Consider the following 16730-nt stretch of genomic DNA (forward strand, 5'->3'; position numbering starts at 1 on the left):
AGGAAAAAGGCTTTTTTTTCTCCCTTAGCCTGTTCATCTTGCGTGGCCGGGTATCATTATAAATAGTTCATTCCAAATCCTAGTAGAACATCTGCTAAGATTGTTGTTTTAGGGAGCTTACTTTAAATGCTTTCCACATGCTAACAATTCTTCTGGTGGACATCTGTTAAGAATACTGTCCCTTAAAGGCTTTTTTGAGATGTTAACAAACTTAAAATACACATATCTGAGCAAAAGCTTGGTTAGTGTTCATGTCATTAGATACATTCTGTTTGCAATTACAATATTCCCATCATGTGAATTGCTTTCAGTGTAGCTTTCTTGCTTGCATTCCATTTCCTCTCTGTTGGAAAGTGGTCCTCTGGCCCTCAGAGTTCTTCCAGGTTTCCAGGGGTTCCTTTGCCTGGAATGAAAAAGGCTCCAATCATTCAGTTCAGGTATCTAAATAAGTTTAATAAATGTTTCTGGAGGCAGCCTCGGGAGCTCAATCAGCCCAGGTATCTGCCCGAAACACCCAAGCCAGAAGGAGCCTGATGAATTGGCACATGTAGGACCAGATGGCAGGGCCTGACCAGGATTCAGAAGTCACAAAAGTGTAACTGAAGACCTGACAGTGCGTAGATTTAGGTCAGAGAGACCTGGATTTCGATGCCTCTCCACCATTTACCACCTATGTGACCTTAGAGAGGTTGTGTTGTTTCTCTAAGCTCCAGCCTTCTCATCTGCAAAATGAGTCAACACCTTTCTCATAGATGAGTGTGAAGAAGAGATGATATCGTATAGGCCAGTGGTCGGCAAACTGCAGCTCTCGAGCCACACTCGCGAGCCACGGTTTGCCGCTCTGTTGCCTAATGAGTTTGCCGACCACTGGTATAGGCAAAGCACCTAGTACAGTGCCTGTACATAGTGCTCCGAAAATGGAGCCATTATTCATTGCTCCATTCTGTGGAAATTTCATATTCCAGCTAAATTCCTCATGTTGTCTTTTAAACTCTCTTCATATATACTGTCCCTAAGCAAAGAGAAGATTTGAGTTATTCATATAGTATGCATTCACATTTTTAAATTACTCTATTTAATAATTCCATGACCTTCTAAGTAATTTAACTTAGCAATGTCAACTTCTTTAGACTTTGTTCCAGAGGAACATTTTCTGAGTGTTTAATCATATTTATCATTGTCTCAGAACATTTCCATATTTATATGTCCCTCTAAAAACGGGAAACGACATGGAATACAGTACTCCACTGCCGAGTAGACCTGGTGGTAGACCACTCTAACTGAAGACAGGGTCTATGCCGTGAAGTGTGCTTAGTGGAAATACAGACCTAATATGGCCAGGCCTACGTCCATGCTTCAGGGAATCTCTCGTCGAGTTTCACTTGCACGAGGACAGAGGCTTTGGAACCAGAAAGACAGGGATTCAGTCCCATCTCTGCAACTTGCTGAGTAATCTTGGGTAAGATACTTAGACTCTTAGAACCTTAGTTTCTTCATCTGTAAACTGGGCTAATTAAGTCTATTTGGCAGGGTTGTTATGAGGTTTAGAGATAATGAAATGCCCATTAGAGTGCCTGGCCAAGTGGATACTCAATAAATTAACAGTGACTTTTGTTTTACTGTAATGGCTCTCCTGGCAGGCCACCAGGAAGCACACGCTGACGTTGTCGAGTTGCCCAGATTCTTGAAGGCCTGGCATTCTTCTGCCTTGCGGGGAATTAACAGTGGTGCCCTAGTTCAGACTGGGAAACTCGAGACCTTAAACAGAATTAGGCATGCAGCATGTGCTTGTCGAATTGAAGGCTCACCTTTCCTTAGGGTTTCTCTTCATTTGGGGGCTAGTGGGAGCTTGTGCCCATCTACCACCTGGAAGCTCCCTGTTCCCATGCTTCAGCCTCCAACACGCCCCTGAGTCATACTGTGGAGGAGGCAACTCAGACCCCATTCCGAGGCCAAGCGGGACACTACGGCTGGTCAGTGCCTCTGATAGCGCCTTCAGTCACCCTTGGACGTGCAGCACTCGAACCAGAGGCATGTCAGAGTCAAGGCTCCCTCGGAGTGCTTGGTGCTATTTGAATATTAATGTGACTCCAGTTGTTACTCTAACCCTTTAACCCCCTAAGAGAGATGGGTCTTTTTGAGAATGGTGTTATCCCTGCTGCCCTGATGAGAAAGTTGAGTGGAACCAAAGGGCACACTTGGCAGAAGCAAGAACTGTAATTGAGAATCACTGCCCTCAGATTTGCTCCAGTGCCAACTCTGGTTTGCTCGATTTGGCCGGTAAGGTTAGAACCCCGCTCAGGAGGAGAGAATTGCTGTCAAAATCAAAACCCCATTGTCCCAAGTCTGGCTTTCAGACAGGCCGACTCCCTGTCGTTTTCATGTCCAAATGCTAAAAAACATTTCCTTTCTGCTCTCACTGTAGCCAAGGCGAGTCTTCAGTATCAGAGGTGCTCTATTTGCAAACAGAGAAAGGTTCACAAAGGGCTCCATTCGCTGTATTTGCATGGAAAACAGTATTAATACATTTAACAGACAGTTCTTATATGCGACTTTTAGAGCCAATGAGATGGAAAGTGCTTTTCTGGTTACCTTTTGGTCTAGTTAACTCCATTGTTGGAAAGGCTTCTCAAACTCTGGCTTTGTCCTTCTGATGCATAGCTACAGTTTCAGTTCCAAGGATTATCAGCTAATTTCCTATTTCATTTCAGTCCAGAAAGAGATAGAAAGTACTTTCTCCAAACAACCCTTTTCCCCACTTTCTCCTCCCAAGTTCAGCCTGAGACTCTGCCACACCAATGGACTTTTCCTCACCTTTACCCGATTTCCCACTGCACCGCTCTAGAGATCAGAGGAATCAAGGGCAAGTGGTCCCTTTCATCTCCTCCTGCCCCTCCCTGGCCCCAGGCCAGCCACCAGCCACTGATGGGTAAGTCAGGATCAGCCCTGCTTCCTGGGGATAGCCCAGTGAGCCTGGAATCTCTGCTCAGAGGGAGTCTTCAGTTGTACATGCTCAGTCCCATGTATTTTGATGCACGAATACTGAATAATTAGAGATCACAAGGTCTTACCTCCACCTTGTACCCTTTAAAGACATAATAGCTCCTTTATTTTATGGCACTTAACTCTGTTTATTCAGCATGATCAGGGCAGCATCCAGGCTGTAGTGAGCTGTTAAATATTTACCCATGAGGCGGATATTTATACATGAGTCAGCAGCAGTTATCAGTGTGTGACGCTGGAAGTCAGGTTCAGTACCCTCACAAGCCAAGGAGCTACTGCACCGAGTTCCATACAGGGGCAAAAGGTGTCCTTTAAAAAGACACTCTCACTTAAAATATCCTTTGCAGCAAGCATGTCAAACTCAAAGGCTCACACAGGCCAAATAAACAAGGTGTAAGTGTATGTGGGCCACAAAAAAACAAAAGCTTCAATTTTCATAGAAACGTAGGTTTATTTCAATAGAGACATGCTGAATACAAAGGGCTGAAATAAATGAGTCATCGTTAACATAAAATAATAGAACATTTTAATAAAAATTAATATTTTTTCTTGAACATTAACTTACCAGGCACTGAATAACTGCACAAATTAATAAGCATAATGCAAATAAACCTATTTTTCTTGTTCTCCGAAAGTGAAATATTTCCTGTTGCGCACACCAAACAAGTCAGTACAAGAGTAATGACGCAGCTATTGGCTACTAAAATATTCGCTGCTAGTATTAGTGGAGAGAAATGGTGCACCTACACGTAAGGTGTGTAAGGGAAGTGAATGCAACACGATTATAGTAATCAGTCATTAGCGAACCTTGTAGTTCATTATTAATAATTATGTATAACAGGATATTGTAAAAATTAAGTTAAGAAATTTTTATTAAAACGTTTCTTACATACCATCATATTGGCTGGGCTGCAAAAATATTCGTTGTGGGCCGCATGTGGCCCTCGGGCCGCGAGTTCGACACGTTTGCTTTACAGTATCTAAAGCGCGTCACACATTGAAGCTTACCCTACACAGCCATCAAAGTCAGAGTTAGACAGGACAGAGTGGTTGGTCCCTCACGTCCTAGATTCGGTGGATCCGGTTGTTTGATGGTTGGGTTGGAGAGCTGAACGAAAGGGAGAGGAAAGCTTGCTCTGCTGCCCTGTGGAAAACTGAGGGGAGATGGGCTGCCTGTCCCCGCGCCTGCGCTGGTGGTGGTCCCAGCGCTGCTGGAAGCCCGTAGTCTCATTGGGTCCCAGCCCAGCTCACTGTAGCCCTTTCTAGATGAAAACTCCCTCGCTCTCAGGGAGGCAGGTGATTCGGCAGTCACAGCATGGACCCTGGCAGCAGGCAGGCCTGAGTTCAGATCTCAGCTTACCATTTTCTAGTTGTGTGAACCCAGGGAAATTTCTTTTGCTCACTGAGCCTCCATGTCTTTACCTATAAAATTACAGCGATAGTTCCTGCCTCATTGAATTGTGGGGAGGATTAAATTAGATTGTGGAAAGCACCTAGGAACAAGTGTTAATCTTGATAATCACAAAAGCGAGTGCAGAGAGATGGGCCTGGCGGCGAAGCAGCTGGCCTCGGGGCTGCTCTGCACCTCCCCTCTGTCCGTCATTACAGGTCGTGTTTGGGTACCGGCTGTATTTCTGAAGCAGAGAGAGCTTCCCGTTTCAAGGATTACCCACAGACTGTTTCATTCCTTATATTCAGTTTAATGAGTACTTAAGAACTTATCCTATAATATTTTATGCAGGTCAAAGCCCATCACAATCAATTCCAGGGAATTGCCCAAGTTATTTTATTTTCTTGGAATTTTAGTTTGCTCAGGATTGTTGCTCTGCGTAAGCTATTAGAAGCCTGGGTCTTGGTATTCTCTTTGCTATACAGATATTTCACTAGTAATTATAGGATGTAAATATTGAATTTCTTCTTCTTGTTCCAGAGAATTTTCTTCTTAATTGGTTTTTCATCCCTGGTTACATGTGTGCCCTCTGTGTACTTTTTAATGCAAAAGACAGGCTACAAAGCCTTCTTTCCAATTCTCAAGAAGTCACAGGAGTCTTTCTGCCCTCGTCAGAGTTTAGGCTAAACCTGACCCAGTATCTCCTCTGCAAGAAGCAAACGGGAGCGATGTTCTTGTGGTTCTGTGCAGTGGCAGAGGGGACGACTCACTAATGTCACTTAGTCCAGCGCTGTCATCACTCCCTCAGTTGTCAGAGTTGTGCTTTTCAGGTATCATCTGAGTAGGAAAAGGCAATGGCGGATGGTTCTACTCCATCTTGACTCCTCGCATCACCTGGGATTTTATTTTTTTGTGGGTTTTCATCCCCATAAACAAACAAAAAATAATGCTCATTTTTACCAGAAAGATTAATTTCAGAAACTTGTAGTCAGCCGGGAGACAGGCTGGTCTGGAGCCCTTTCAGTACTAGTAGTTATGTGGATTGTTTCCGGTGTCACAAGCTCTAGACGGAGCCTGTCTGCTCCAGACTACATCGCGACGATTTTCTAGACTGTTACTGTGAACTGTTTTGCTTCCACTTGCAATCTTTTAAAGAAATGTATTTCAGAGAAGAAGGGAGAGGGAAAGAGAGATAGAAACATCCATGATGAGAGAGAATCATTGATTGGCTTCCTCCTGCACGCCCCACACTGGGGATTGAGCCTACAACCTGGGCATGTGCCCTGACCAGGAATCGAACCGTGACCTCCTGGTTCATAGGTTGATGCTCAACCACTGAACCACACCAGCTGGGCCCATTTACAATCTTGTAGCTGTGGGGACTTGAGTAATGAATAATCACAGCATGAGGGGATTTTAGGAGTCTTTTTTTTTTTTAAATATATATATATAGCTTTTTTTTTTTATTGATGTCAGAGCGGAAGGGAGAGGGAGAGAGAGAAACATCCATGATGAGAGAGGATCATGGATCAGCTGCCTCCTGCACGCCCCACACTGGGGATCAAGCCCACAACCCGGGCATGTGCCCCTGACCGGGAATCAAACCCAGGACCCTTCAGTCCGCAGGCCGACGCTCTATCCACTGAGCCACACCAGCTGGAGCTAGGGGTCTTTTTGTATTCCATAGTATTATAGAGAGGGTTTAGGGGTTATAGAAACATATAGTACATTAAAATAAAATTCAAATAAGAAAAACAAGTTAGGACCAAAGGAAAGTAAGAGTAGGAAAGATGAAATCAAGGTGAAGGCTATATGAAATGCATGCTGTAAGGCTCTGAACAATTTCTTTTAATAATCTTATACCAGTTTATTTAAACTGGAAAGGAATCTCCATGAAAGTCCATGGGAACTATTACTGGATCAACGTTGGGTCTTAGTTCTTAGAACAGTGATTTTTCTCTTTTTGTTTGTTTTTCTTTTTTTAGATCAGTGGTTTTTTATTGTACCTTCTTGTATAGATGAATTGAATATCAGCATTTATTTGAACTAGTTGCAAACTTCTTACCCCTATTGGCCTACAGACATGGGACCAGGTAGCACAGTATTTTAGAAAGTGTTTAATTAGTTGGTACCATTTAAAAATTGAGAGATTAAATCATCTGGATTGCTGGCTTCACTTGAAAAATTAGGATATGGTCAGACCAGGCTCATGTTCCTGCATGTCTGAGATCAGCTGGAGTTGAGCGGTAGAGAGCCCTTCCCATTGTGCATAAAATGTCCTATTCTCTCCACTCATCTACATCCCCTGCCTGGGCTGGGTAGACCCTGGAGTTTGCATCGCCTGCCCTAGCCACCTCATCACACTAAAAATGAGGAACGTAAAGTCCAAACGAGGATGCCCAAGGCAACAAAGCTGGTCACCGCAGAAGTGGCGCCTTCAGTGCAGTGTCATGATGTTGCATTAGTTCAGTTTAGTGCCCTTCAGGTGTTTAATGGATGACTTATCTTTGCCCAGCACTGAATTAGGCATAATCTAATCTAATAATAGACAAATATGCAAATTGACCGCACCTTCGCTACACCTAAGCCACGCCCACCAGTCAAGCCACGCCCACCAACCAATCAGGACGAGTATGCAAATCACCCCAACAAAGATGGCGGCTAATTTGCATATCAAGACAGCGTCCAAAGAAGCCAAGAACTGCAGAAGGGAGTAAAGCTTTGAAGAAGCAAGCAAGCCAGGGGGGAGGAGAAGGGGGGGCGGAGGCGGGGCCGGGGGCGAAGGGAAACGCAGGCGGGCTGGAGGAGAAGGCGGGGTGGGTGACAAGGGCGGAGCGGAGGCGGGGCTGGGGGCGAAGCGAAAGCGGGCGGGCTGGAGGAGAAGGCGGGGCAGGGGACAAGGGCGGGGCGGAGGTGGGGCCGGGGCTGGGGCCGAAGGGAAACGCGGGAGGGCTGGATGGCGGCCCACATAGCACCAAAGATGGCGGCCCACATAGCACCAGGGTGGGACGCTAGCGTCGTCACCATGGTGACGACGCTAGCGTCCCACTCACAGGCCGCCGAGGGAGGAAGAGCTGCAGACAGATCGCTGGGCTTCTGGACTGGGGGCATGCTCAGAGCCTCCGCCTGTGCAGCTTGGAACATGCCCCCGGCCCAGCAGACAGAAGCCCAGCTGACAGAAAGCAGGCAGTGGGCCGGGGGTGAGCTCTGAGCTGCCGCAGTGTGACTTGGGACACGCCAAACAGACAGACGCTGGGTCGGGGGCTGCTCAGAGCTGGAGCTGAGCGGCTTGGGACACGCCCCGGCCCAGTAGACAGAAGCCCAGCTACAGAACCGGGCCGTTGGGCCGGGGGTTGCTCAGAGCTGGCCCTGCGCGGCTTGGGACATGCCCCCGACCCAGTAGATGGAAGCCCAGCTGACAGAACTGGGCCGTTGGGCCAGGGGCTGCTCAGAGCCAGGGCTGCTTGGCGGCCCACCTAGCACCAGGGTGGGACGCTAGCGTCATCACCATGGTGACGATGCTAGCGTCCCACTCACAGGCCACAGAGGGAGGAAGAGCTGCAGACAGAACGCTGGGCTGCTGGGCTGGGGGCATGCTCAGAGCCACCACCCGCGCACCCCCCGGCCCAGCAGACAGAAGCCCAGCTGACAGAAAGTGGGCGGTGGGCCGGGGTTGAGCTCTGAGCCACCGCAGCACAACTTGGGACATGCCAAGTGGACAGACGCTGGGCCGGGGGCTGCTCAGAGCTGGGGCTGCTCAGAGCCGGGGCTGCTCAGAGCCACTGCTGCGTGGCTTGGGACACGCCCCCGGCCCAGCAGACAGAAGCCCAGCTGACAGAAAGAGGGCGGTGGGCTGGGGATGAGCTCTGAGCCGCCGCAGCGCAACTTGGGACACGCCAAGCGGACAGACGCTGGGCCGGGGAGCGATGCTGTGCAGCTTGGGACACGCCTCTGGCCCAGCAGACAGAAGCATAGCTGACAGAAAGCAGGGCCGCTGGGCTGGGGGGGCGCAGCTTGGGGCATGCCCCCAGCCCAGTGGACGGAAGCCCTGCAGACACAATGAAGGGGGTCCTCTGTGCATGAGCTGCAGAAGAAACACCTTTTCTGAAGGCTCATTGGCTAAGCTCCCTGTAAGCTGCCTCTCACAGTGTTCTTGGTAACTTGAGTAATAGGAACCTAAGAAGGTGTTCTAAGGTTTTTCCACCACACTCCTGGAGGAAAAACAAAGGTCTGCTGCTGGAGGACTAAGAAATGTCATAACCTGCCCTAGCCAGTTTGGCTCAGTGAATAGAGGCTTGGTCTGCCCACCACAGGGTCTAGGTTTGATTCTGATCAAGGGCATGTACCTAGGTTGCAGGCTCCTCCCTAGCCAGGGCCCAGGTCAGGGCTCATGCAGGAGGCAACCAATCAAAGTGTCCCTCTCACATTGATGTTTCTCTCTGTCTTTCCCTCTCTCTTCCAAGCTCTGTAAAAATCAATGGAAACATATCCTCAGGTGAGGATAAAAAAGAAAGAAAGAAAAGAAATGTCATATCCTATGAAAGACACATCTTAAAAGTGCCTAAAGAAAGCTGTCATTTTTTCAAGGTGAAGGGACTGGAGTCTGTGTTGGTGAAAACACCTTGGCGGCTGTGACAGTGGCAGCAGCAGTGGGGTGATGGGGCTGGTGCCTTCCCCTGATCAATCCAGTCACCTCCCGCAGGGGAAGGCCAGACTGAGGCTTAGGCCCGCTCCCCATCAGTAGGACATCTCCTGAGGGCTCCCAGTCTGTCAGAGGGGGCAGGCTTGGCTGAAGGACTCCTCCCCCGCCCCGCCAGTGCACGAATTTCGTGCACTGGGCCTCTAGTGAAGAGTATAAAAGTCTATGTTTCAGTAATGGGTACAAACCATTAATGTTGGTAAGACATTTATCCATGCCAATTAAAATTTGCTAATTTTTACTGTTGTGTGATAGCATAATTAATTGTTATTAATCATTAGTTTTAGTCATGTGTAACATGAGCATGCTGATTTAACAAAATGGATTGAAATACAAATCCTATCTAATAAAAGAGTAATATGCAAATTGACCATCACTCCAACACAAAAGATGGCTGCCCCCATGTGGACACAAGATGGCTGCCACAAGATGGCCAGCAGGGGAGGGCAGTTGGGAGGGACCAGGCCTGCAAGGGAGGGCAGTTGGGGGTGATCAAGCCTGCAGGGGAGGGCAGTTAGGGGTGACCAGGCCGGCAGAGGAGGGAAGTTGGGGGCGACTGGGCCTGCAGGGAAGGACAGTTAGGGGCAATCAGGCTGTCAGGGGAGCAGTTAGGCATCAATCAGGCTGGCAGGGGAGTATTTAGGGGGTGATCAGGCTGGCAGGCAGAAGTGGTTAGGGGCAATCAGGAAGGCAGGCAGGTGAGCAGTTGGGAGTCAGCAGTCCTGGATTGTGAGAGGGATGTCCGACTGCCCATTTAGGCCTGATCCTAAACAGGCAGTCGGACATCCCTCGAGGGGTCCCAGGTTGGAGAGGGTGCAGACTAGGCTGAAGGACACCCGCCCCCCACCCCCACCCCGTGCATGAATTTCGTGCACCGGGCCTCTAGTCTATAATAATAAAAGCGTAATATGCTAATTAGACCGGACGGCCAAACAGCGGAACGACCATCCAGACAACCTTCCAGACGAAGCTGGGGCTGCGAGGGCCAAGCCCCTTGCACACATTGTGTGCATCGGGCCTCTAGTGTAATCATAAAGCGAAGCCCTTATTCCCACCATCATTAATTCAGGCAGTTGGTGGGCAGACTTTGATAAGAGAAGCCAAGTCTGTTTGGAGTATCACTTCTTCAATGGTTTGAACCCTAAGAAGACTGTCCACTGTGCTCTTGTCCTTTCAGTGCACTTGGAGGCTCCTCAGCTCTTCACATTCCAGCTTTTCCAGGAGGAGGATGTCTCATTGATTACGTCCCTCAAGTATGCCACCTGCTCACCAACAAGGTAAAGGTAAACCCCCCTTGTGAGGCCCTCCTCCAGGGTAGCCTGCACCCAGCACCATCCCGTCGAGCAGGCACCACCCTCTTCACCCCATGTTCCACCTCCATCTAACAGCGGCTTTCCAACTTTGAGTTACAATTTATCAGTTTCTCTCACTATTTCTTTACCCTCTTTCTTCCTTTTCTAGGGATTCTGACCTCCTGTTCCACTCTTATCTTTATCTTTTAAATTTGCATCTCCCCTTTCTTGCATTTCCTTTATGTCCTAATTATTTGCTAAATCCATACCTCTCAATGGCTTAAAATTTTTGAACTCCTCCATTTTCTTGTAGTCTATGCGTGCATGTGAGTATGTATTTGTGTGTGTGTTTGTCACTGATTAATATTCGGGCAAATCTATAGAGCTTCCTTAATCTCCTGCTGCTTTTCTGTACTTCACGTGTTAATAGTCAGTTCTTGATTCTCCCTGTCATGTCTCAGAGCCATTTGCCAGATTCCTGCTCCTAGGGGCAAGGTTTTCAGGTCAGCTGGGCTGTGGCCAGGCTCGCCAGATTATCTAAAGCTTTCTGTTAGCTGCATTAATGAGCCATTACAAGTAGCTGTGTTTGCATTAATGGCTGTTGTCAGATATCTTCAAAAAGTATGTCCAGCCAGTGCATGTAGCTAAAAACTGGAGATATTGATCCACAAGCAACACTGACTTTCTTCTCCTACTTGGACTGACTCCATTTGCTTAATTCCCAAAGTGTTGTTTCCTTTGCTCCTATTGATTGGTTCACATTGCCTTGAAAAATAAATCTTTTGTTTGTCTTTCATTCAAAAGATAACTCAGCTGAAAAAAAAACACAACAACTCATCTCTACATAGAAAATATCTTAAGAGTACAATAATATTTCAAAGACTTCAATATTATTTTTTAAATGTCAGAGAAACTAAAACCTGGCAACTCTGTAGTCTGTGGGCTTGGCACGGATTCCAGAGTATTTAACTTTCATCGAGTGGTTGCTTCTCATTGGACCAAATTCCCCAGCCTCTACCCTCCTATGAAGCTGATCAGAGGACAGCATTCTTACTTACATTGTGGGACTTTGCACTGCCTCCCAACCAGTGTCCCAGTATTACAGAGAAGAATGCACATTTGGTCTTCCAGAACTGAGTAGAAAGCCTTTTTAAAGCTCTCCAATTGAGATTAATTTCTAGTCATACATTTTTCTAAAAAAAAAAGTATAATACATTTCCCCAGAAATACAAGAATCAGTTTGTTTTTCTTATCTGGTTCCCTTTCATTAATTTTACTTGTCTTTTAAAATTGATGTTCTTCTGCATGCTACTAACGAGGACAGTATGGCTGCTTTTAGAAACAATCTCTTCTAATGAATTTCCATAATTACGTTGGAATCTATCTTTATAGCCAGTTTTGTTGTGGGTTTCTGTTAAAATGGTTTTCTGTTTTTAAAATCAAATGTACAGAACTGTTTTCATCCCTTTTCTAAACAAAGCCACTTAAGCAAACTTATCATCTGTTTTTCTTTTCCCAAAATAACATTTCTGATCCTGCAAAGTAAGCACTGTTTTTATAAATTGACATAAACCCCCATTATATAAATAGAACTGTTTTACTTTTAAAGGGTACAGCATGGCTATCAGTACCAATTGTGTCAAGGTTATTTCAAGCACTTTATCTCAAGCTTTTGTGAGCCATGGAAACACATTGTGGCCACAGCCAGTATAAACAATTTGGGGGATCCCTTTCTCCCACTGTTTCTTGCAACCATTATAAGGACATTAGAAGGAACATATTTTTGTGTTAGAAGCTGATGTGTAAATAATTAACTTTCAGATAGATGCCTAGCTTGCTGAGTTCACAGGTTTCTTTTTTATATATTTTTTATTGTTGATAGTATTACAGATATCTCACATTTCCCCTCACTTCTCCCTCCCCTCAGGTCTTCACTACCCTAATTTCCTGTGTCCATGAGCTATGCATATCCTATCTAATAAATCCTATATAATAAAAGGATAATATGCAAATTAACCATCACTCCATCACAAAGATGGCAGCGCCATAGCCACAAGATGGCGGCACCCAGTCCTTTCAGTCCCACCAGAGTCCCCCAGTCCCGGGGGAGGGGGGTTGGGCACTGAGAGCAGGCAACGTAAGCGGCCTGGCGGAATGCTTGCTTTGTCACCACGGTGATGAGGCAAGCGTTCCGCGCTCAGCCGCGAATGGGCCTCTGGGCTGTGGAGAGCCTCTGGGCAGCAGGCGTGGGAGCGGCCAGGCCCCGCAGAGAGCTACTGGCACACAGATTCGTACACAGGGCTACTAGTAAGTGTATAAGATCTTTGGTTTATCACAGTTTTTTAATAGAAACTGTCATTTGGGGATAACAAGGAAAAATAAAAAGGCAAAATAAAATCTATTGCAACACTCCTTATTCTGAATATTAGGATTTAAAAAAAAAAGAATTAAGCATTATCCTGCCTTTTCAATAGGAGGTATAGTTCAGGATAACCAAATCATTTAATTTGGTGAGAAGAAGCTCTTTACTGAGAATTCCAGCTGATAAATGCAGAAGAAATGATAGAATTAAAAAAATCACCATTTTTTCAGGCCCTAATGAAAGAATTGATTCAGACAAGCATCTCCAACAGATACTGAAACTATGAGTGAAAAGTTATGGGGAACTAGAGCTTCACAAGCTTCGAGAGGTATACCCATAGATTACTCGCTGTGATAATCTGGCTGTCATCCCCTGAACCAGTGATCAAACCCAGTATTAATTGTGAGTTTTTCTTGCCAAAATAGTTAACCTGAATCTAATCACATCTTTAGCTCTAACTTTCAATTTATAGGAAATATAGAGGGTAGTGGGAAAAGGGAAGAATCAGAGAATCTAGAATGCAGAACATTCTACAACACAACTTGCCCAATCGCTTTGAAAAGTCAGTGTCATATATGCATGTGCAGGCACACATACATGACACATGACCACACCCCTAGAAGGTACTATTATTCTAGATGAAAAGCCTTTGATTAAATTGCCTGATTCCCTGCTTTAACAAAATGTTTTGGGGACAACTGGGAACTTTTGAAGATGGATAGGATTCCACATGAATTCAAAGAATGATTGCTGAATTTGTTAGGCATGATAATGATACTGTGGTTATGCAGGAAAATGTCTTATTTTTTAGAGAGGCATGTTGAAGTATTTATGGCGAACTATCACGCTACCGCTAATTTTCTTTGAAATGTTTCAGCAACATTGATTGATAGATTGATAGGTAGGTAGATGGCTAGATGAAGCAAGAAGACAAAATTTTCACAGTTGCTAAATATATGTGGCAGGACTATGGGTATTCATTTCACTATTATTTTTACTTCTCTGACTCTTTGAAACTTTTCGGAATAAAGCATTAGAATGTCTCAGCTTTGGGCTCCTTTTTCAGGTGCAGTATGTGATCCAGGGATACCACAAGAGAAGAGAGTATATTGCTGCTTTCCTCAGCCACTTTGGCACGTGAGTCCTTCTTTGTCGCACCGTATGTCAGCAATGCCCTCACGTTCTGATGGCCCTGATGTGAGCTGCAGTCCAAAATCACTGGTCTAAGAGCTAAGACACAACATCAATCCAGAAATAGTTTCCAGAACTTTCATGGAGATTTCCTTTTCAGTTTAAATTAACCAGCACACGGCTATTAAAAGAAATTGTTCATATATTTGATTCTTTTTTGGTATGTTGCTTCCACTGAAGCCTCCAGGAAGATTTTTTTAGCTCCTTTAGCGGATAACAAAACGGAATGTCTTCCCTGACGCAGCAGCAGGGCCAGCCCGCACGCAGCAGGAAGGGCGCAGCCTACACGCTCGTACGGAGCCCTTTCCAGTTTGCAGAGCACTGTCACCTCCCTCAGCTCATGGGCCCTTTCCAGTTTGCAGAGCACTGTCACCTCCCTCAGCTCATGGGCCCTTTCCAGTTTGCAGAGCACTGTCACCTCCCTCAGCTCATGGGCGTCAGGGGGCGAACCAGGCCGGGGGCGTGACACGTCTTCCTGATGAAACCCTGCAGCTTTGAGAAGTCTAGCAACCCAGCAGAAGTTACACAGGGAGAGAGACCAAGGTGGGACCCGGCTTCTCAGGGTTGGGTCTCCCAACAGGACCCCGCTCCCGACAGTGCCGCACAGATGACTCCTGCTTGGGATTAGAGTTGGAAGAAGGCACTGGAGGGGAAAGGGGCAGCATGGAACTGCAGTGACAGGACGGGCATGTCCCGCTGCTGCCCCTGTGTTCACCCCTTCCTTCCTTCAGGGGCCAGGGGCAGTGTGCTGTGCAGTTCCGTCCCCTATGTCCCCACTTGTGGTGGCAGAGGCCTCACCAAGCTTCTGCTCGGGGGAAGGATTGCTCTTTCCTCGCAGGCTGCTCTGATGATGCCTCGTTCTACCCATTTGGGGAGACGAAGCGCTAGGGTTTCATAGTCTGGGTACAGCCCACCATATTCCAGAGAAGGTTTATAAATACATGAAAATACAGTAGCACAAAATTAAAATTTTAAACAAGTAAAGGAAGAAACTGGGACAAATGGAAAGTAGAAATAGGAAAGAGTAAATGAAATAAGGTTGGCCATCCCATGAGTCTTTAATACTTAAGATTTTTTCAGCTTTATTTAGGAGCATTTTGAGAAAGTACTTATGATACAAACAGTAGTTAAGAAATGATTATTAATTTGTAAGATCATCTTTAGTATATATCATTGAAAATGCAGAAGCCAGCACAGTGACCTCTAAAGTACATGTGTCCCAGAGTGCATGCCCCACCTCACTCCATTGTCGTACAAGAAAAATAGGAAAATTGCATTTACATTTGTTTTTAAATCTCATTCTTTGAAATGTACATTTTTGCATATGTTTTATTATGCATATAATGCAGTAATACTTGTATGAAACTACTTAATTATATATAGATACTACGATAATACTGGACTAGATAGGGTGGTGAAAAGGTAGGTTTATAGTTGTCAGTACATGAAACACAGAATTTATTCTTGTATTATTATTTATTAATCATTGTATTATTTTCCATACGAACAACTGTAAGCCTACTTTTGCCACACCATGTTACATGATGAAGAGGTGTCTCCGTTGGTTTTTGCTTATGGGATGTAGGACCTAAAAGTTTAAGTATCAGTGTTGTAACATAATGAGTTAGTTATAATTTCATGAGAAGAAGTATAAACTGGTGAATAAGATTGTTGATTAAGTCAGAAAATCTAAATGACATGCACATGGCCTTGGAGCACATCACGTAGCCTTCAGTGTCTGAGTCCCTTTAGCTTTACAGCGGGTGCAGCTGTTCCTTCATGTTTGTACTTAGACTGGGCGGCCATCAGCATTACTGGTCTGATTGGCCTGACTCAGCCAAGAGAAGGCGTCTCTGAGGACAGCAGAGGCCTTCTGCGTGTGGGAGAGAACATCGGTCCTGTCCGGGTGTGCGGGTAGTGCTGTCATGGCGTGACATTCCCCACGCTCTCAGCTCTGGAGGAAATGGCAAGGTGAGCCCACCGAACCCTGCCAGGCCCTCCGCGGTCAGGAGCTGCTCTCCCACCTGAGCCCAGTGTCCATCCAGCAAGCATTGCCGCTTTGTCCTGCGCCCGGTGGGGATGGCAGGGGCACAAGTGAAGGATTCCGAGTAGCACTGCCATTGCTCACTGCTGCTCAGTGCCTAAGTGGGAGTGTCTTATGTTTGTTTTACAGATGAGGAAACGGAGGGTCCAAATGTTAAGTGATTTGCCTGCAATCATAATAGTCAATGGCAAAGCTGTCACTTAAACCAGCTGCTGTCATTCCAAATCTACATCCTTCCGTGGTAGCACTCACTCACCCTAAATGCATCCCAGATTCAGTAACCTGACTTCATGAATATGTTCTTTACTTGGTTCTATTTTCTTTTATACCTTATTTTTATAAGAGTTTTTGTTTGTGTGTGTGTGTGTTTTTATTACTTAGAGGTGTCGTGGAATATGATGCAGAAGGCTTTACAAAACTCACCCTGCTGCTGATGTGGAAAGATTTCTGTTTTCTTGTACACAGTGAGTATACTTTTGCTATTAGCATGTCAGCATGCATTTGAAAATGTGCTAAACCACATGCAATAATGAGTATGAGAACCTTTACTGGTAGTGTCCTGACTTGGTTTCTTTTACTTTAGTATATTTATATCTTAAAGGTAAAACAATGTTTTAATGTATTCCCAAACTTGCTTTTCAGTTTTATTCCACAGAGTAGGTGTATTTAAATGTTTGTTGTATTACATTAATCAGCCAGTCAATAAGTGTTGGTCGAGCTTTCTCTTGATGGATAATTTGGAGTCTCGT

At 45.7% G+C, this 16730-nt stretch overlaps 1 protein-coding gene across 2 annotated transcripts in view; it reads left to right on the forward strand.

Annotated features, from left to right (window-relative positions):
• Positions 1–16730, forward strand: part of BABAM2 (BRISC and BRCA1 A complex member 2) — a 356468-nt gene that overhangs the window by 262809 nt on the left and 76929 nt on the right. For both annotated transcript variants that reach the window (XM_054727885.1, XM_008162284.3), the window contains exons 8-10: positions 10270–10369; positions 13813–13883; positions 16363–16445. In XM_054727885.1, coding sequence (XP_054583860.1) covers positions 10270–10369; positions 13813–13883; positions 16363–16445 — 254 coding nt within the window. The remainder of the gene's footprint in view (positions 1–10269; positions 10370–13812; positions 13884–16362; positions 16446–16730) is intronic.

This window comes from Eptesicus fuscus, chromosome 16 (assembly GCF_027574615.1).
Source record: "Eptesicus fuscus isolate TK198812 chromosome 16, DD_ASM_mEF_20220401, whole genome shotgun sequence".
Lineage (NCBI taxonomy): Eukaryota > Metazoa > Chordata > Mammalia > Chiroptera > Vespertilionidae > Eptesicus > Eptesicus fuscus.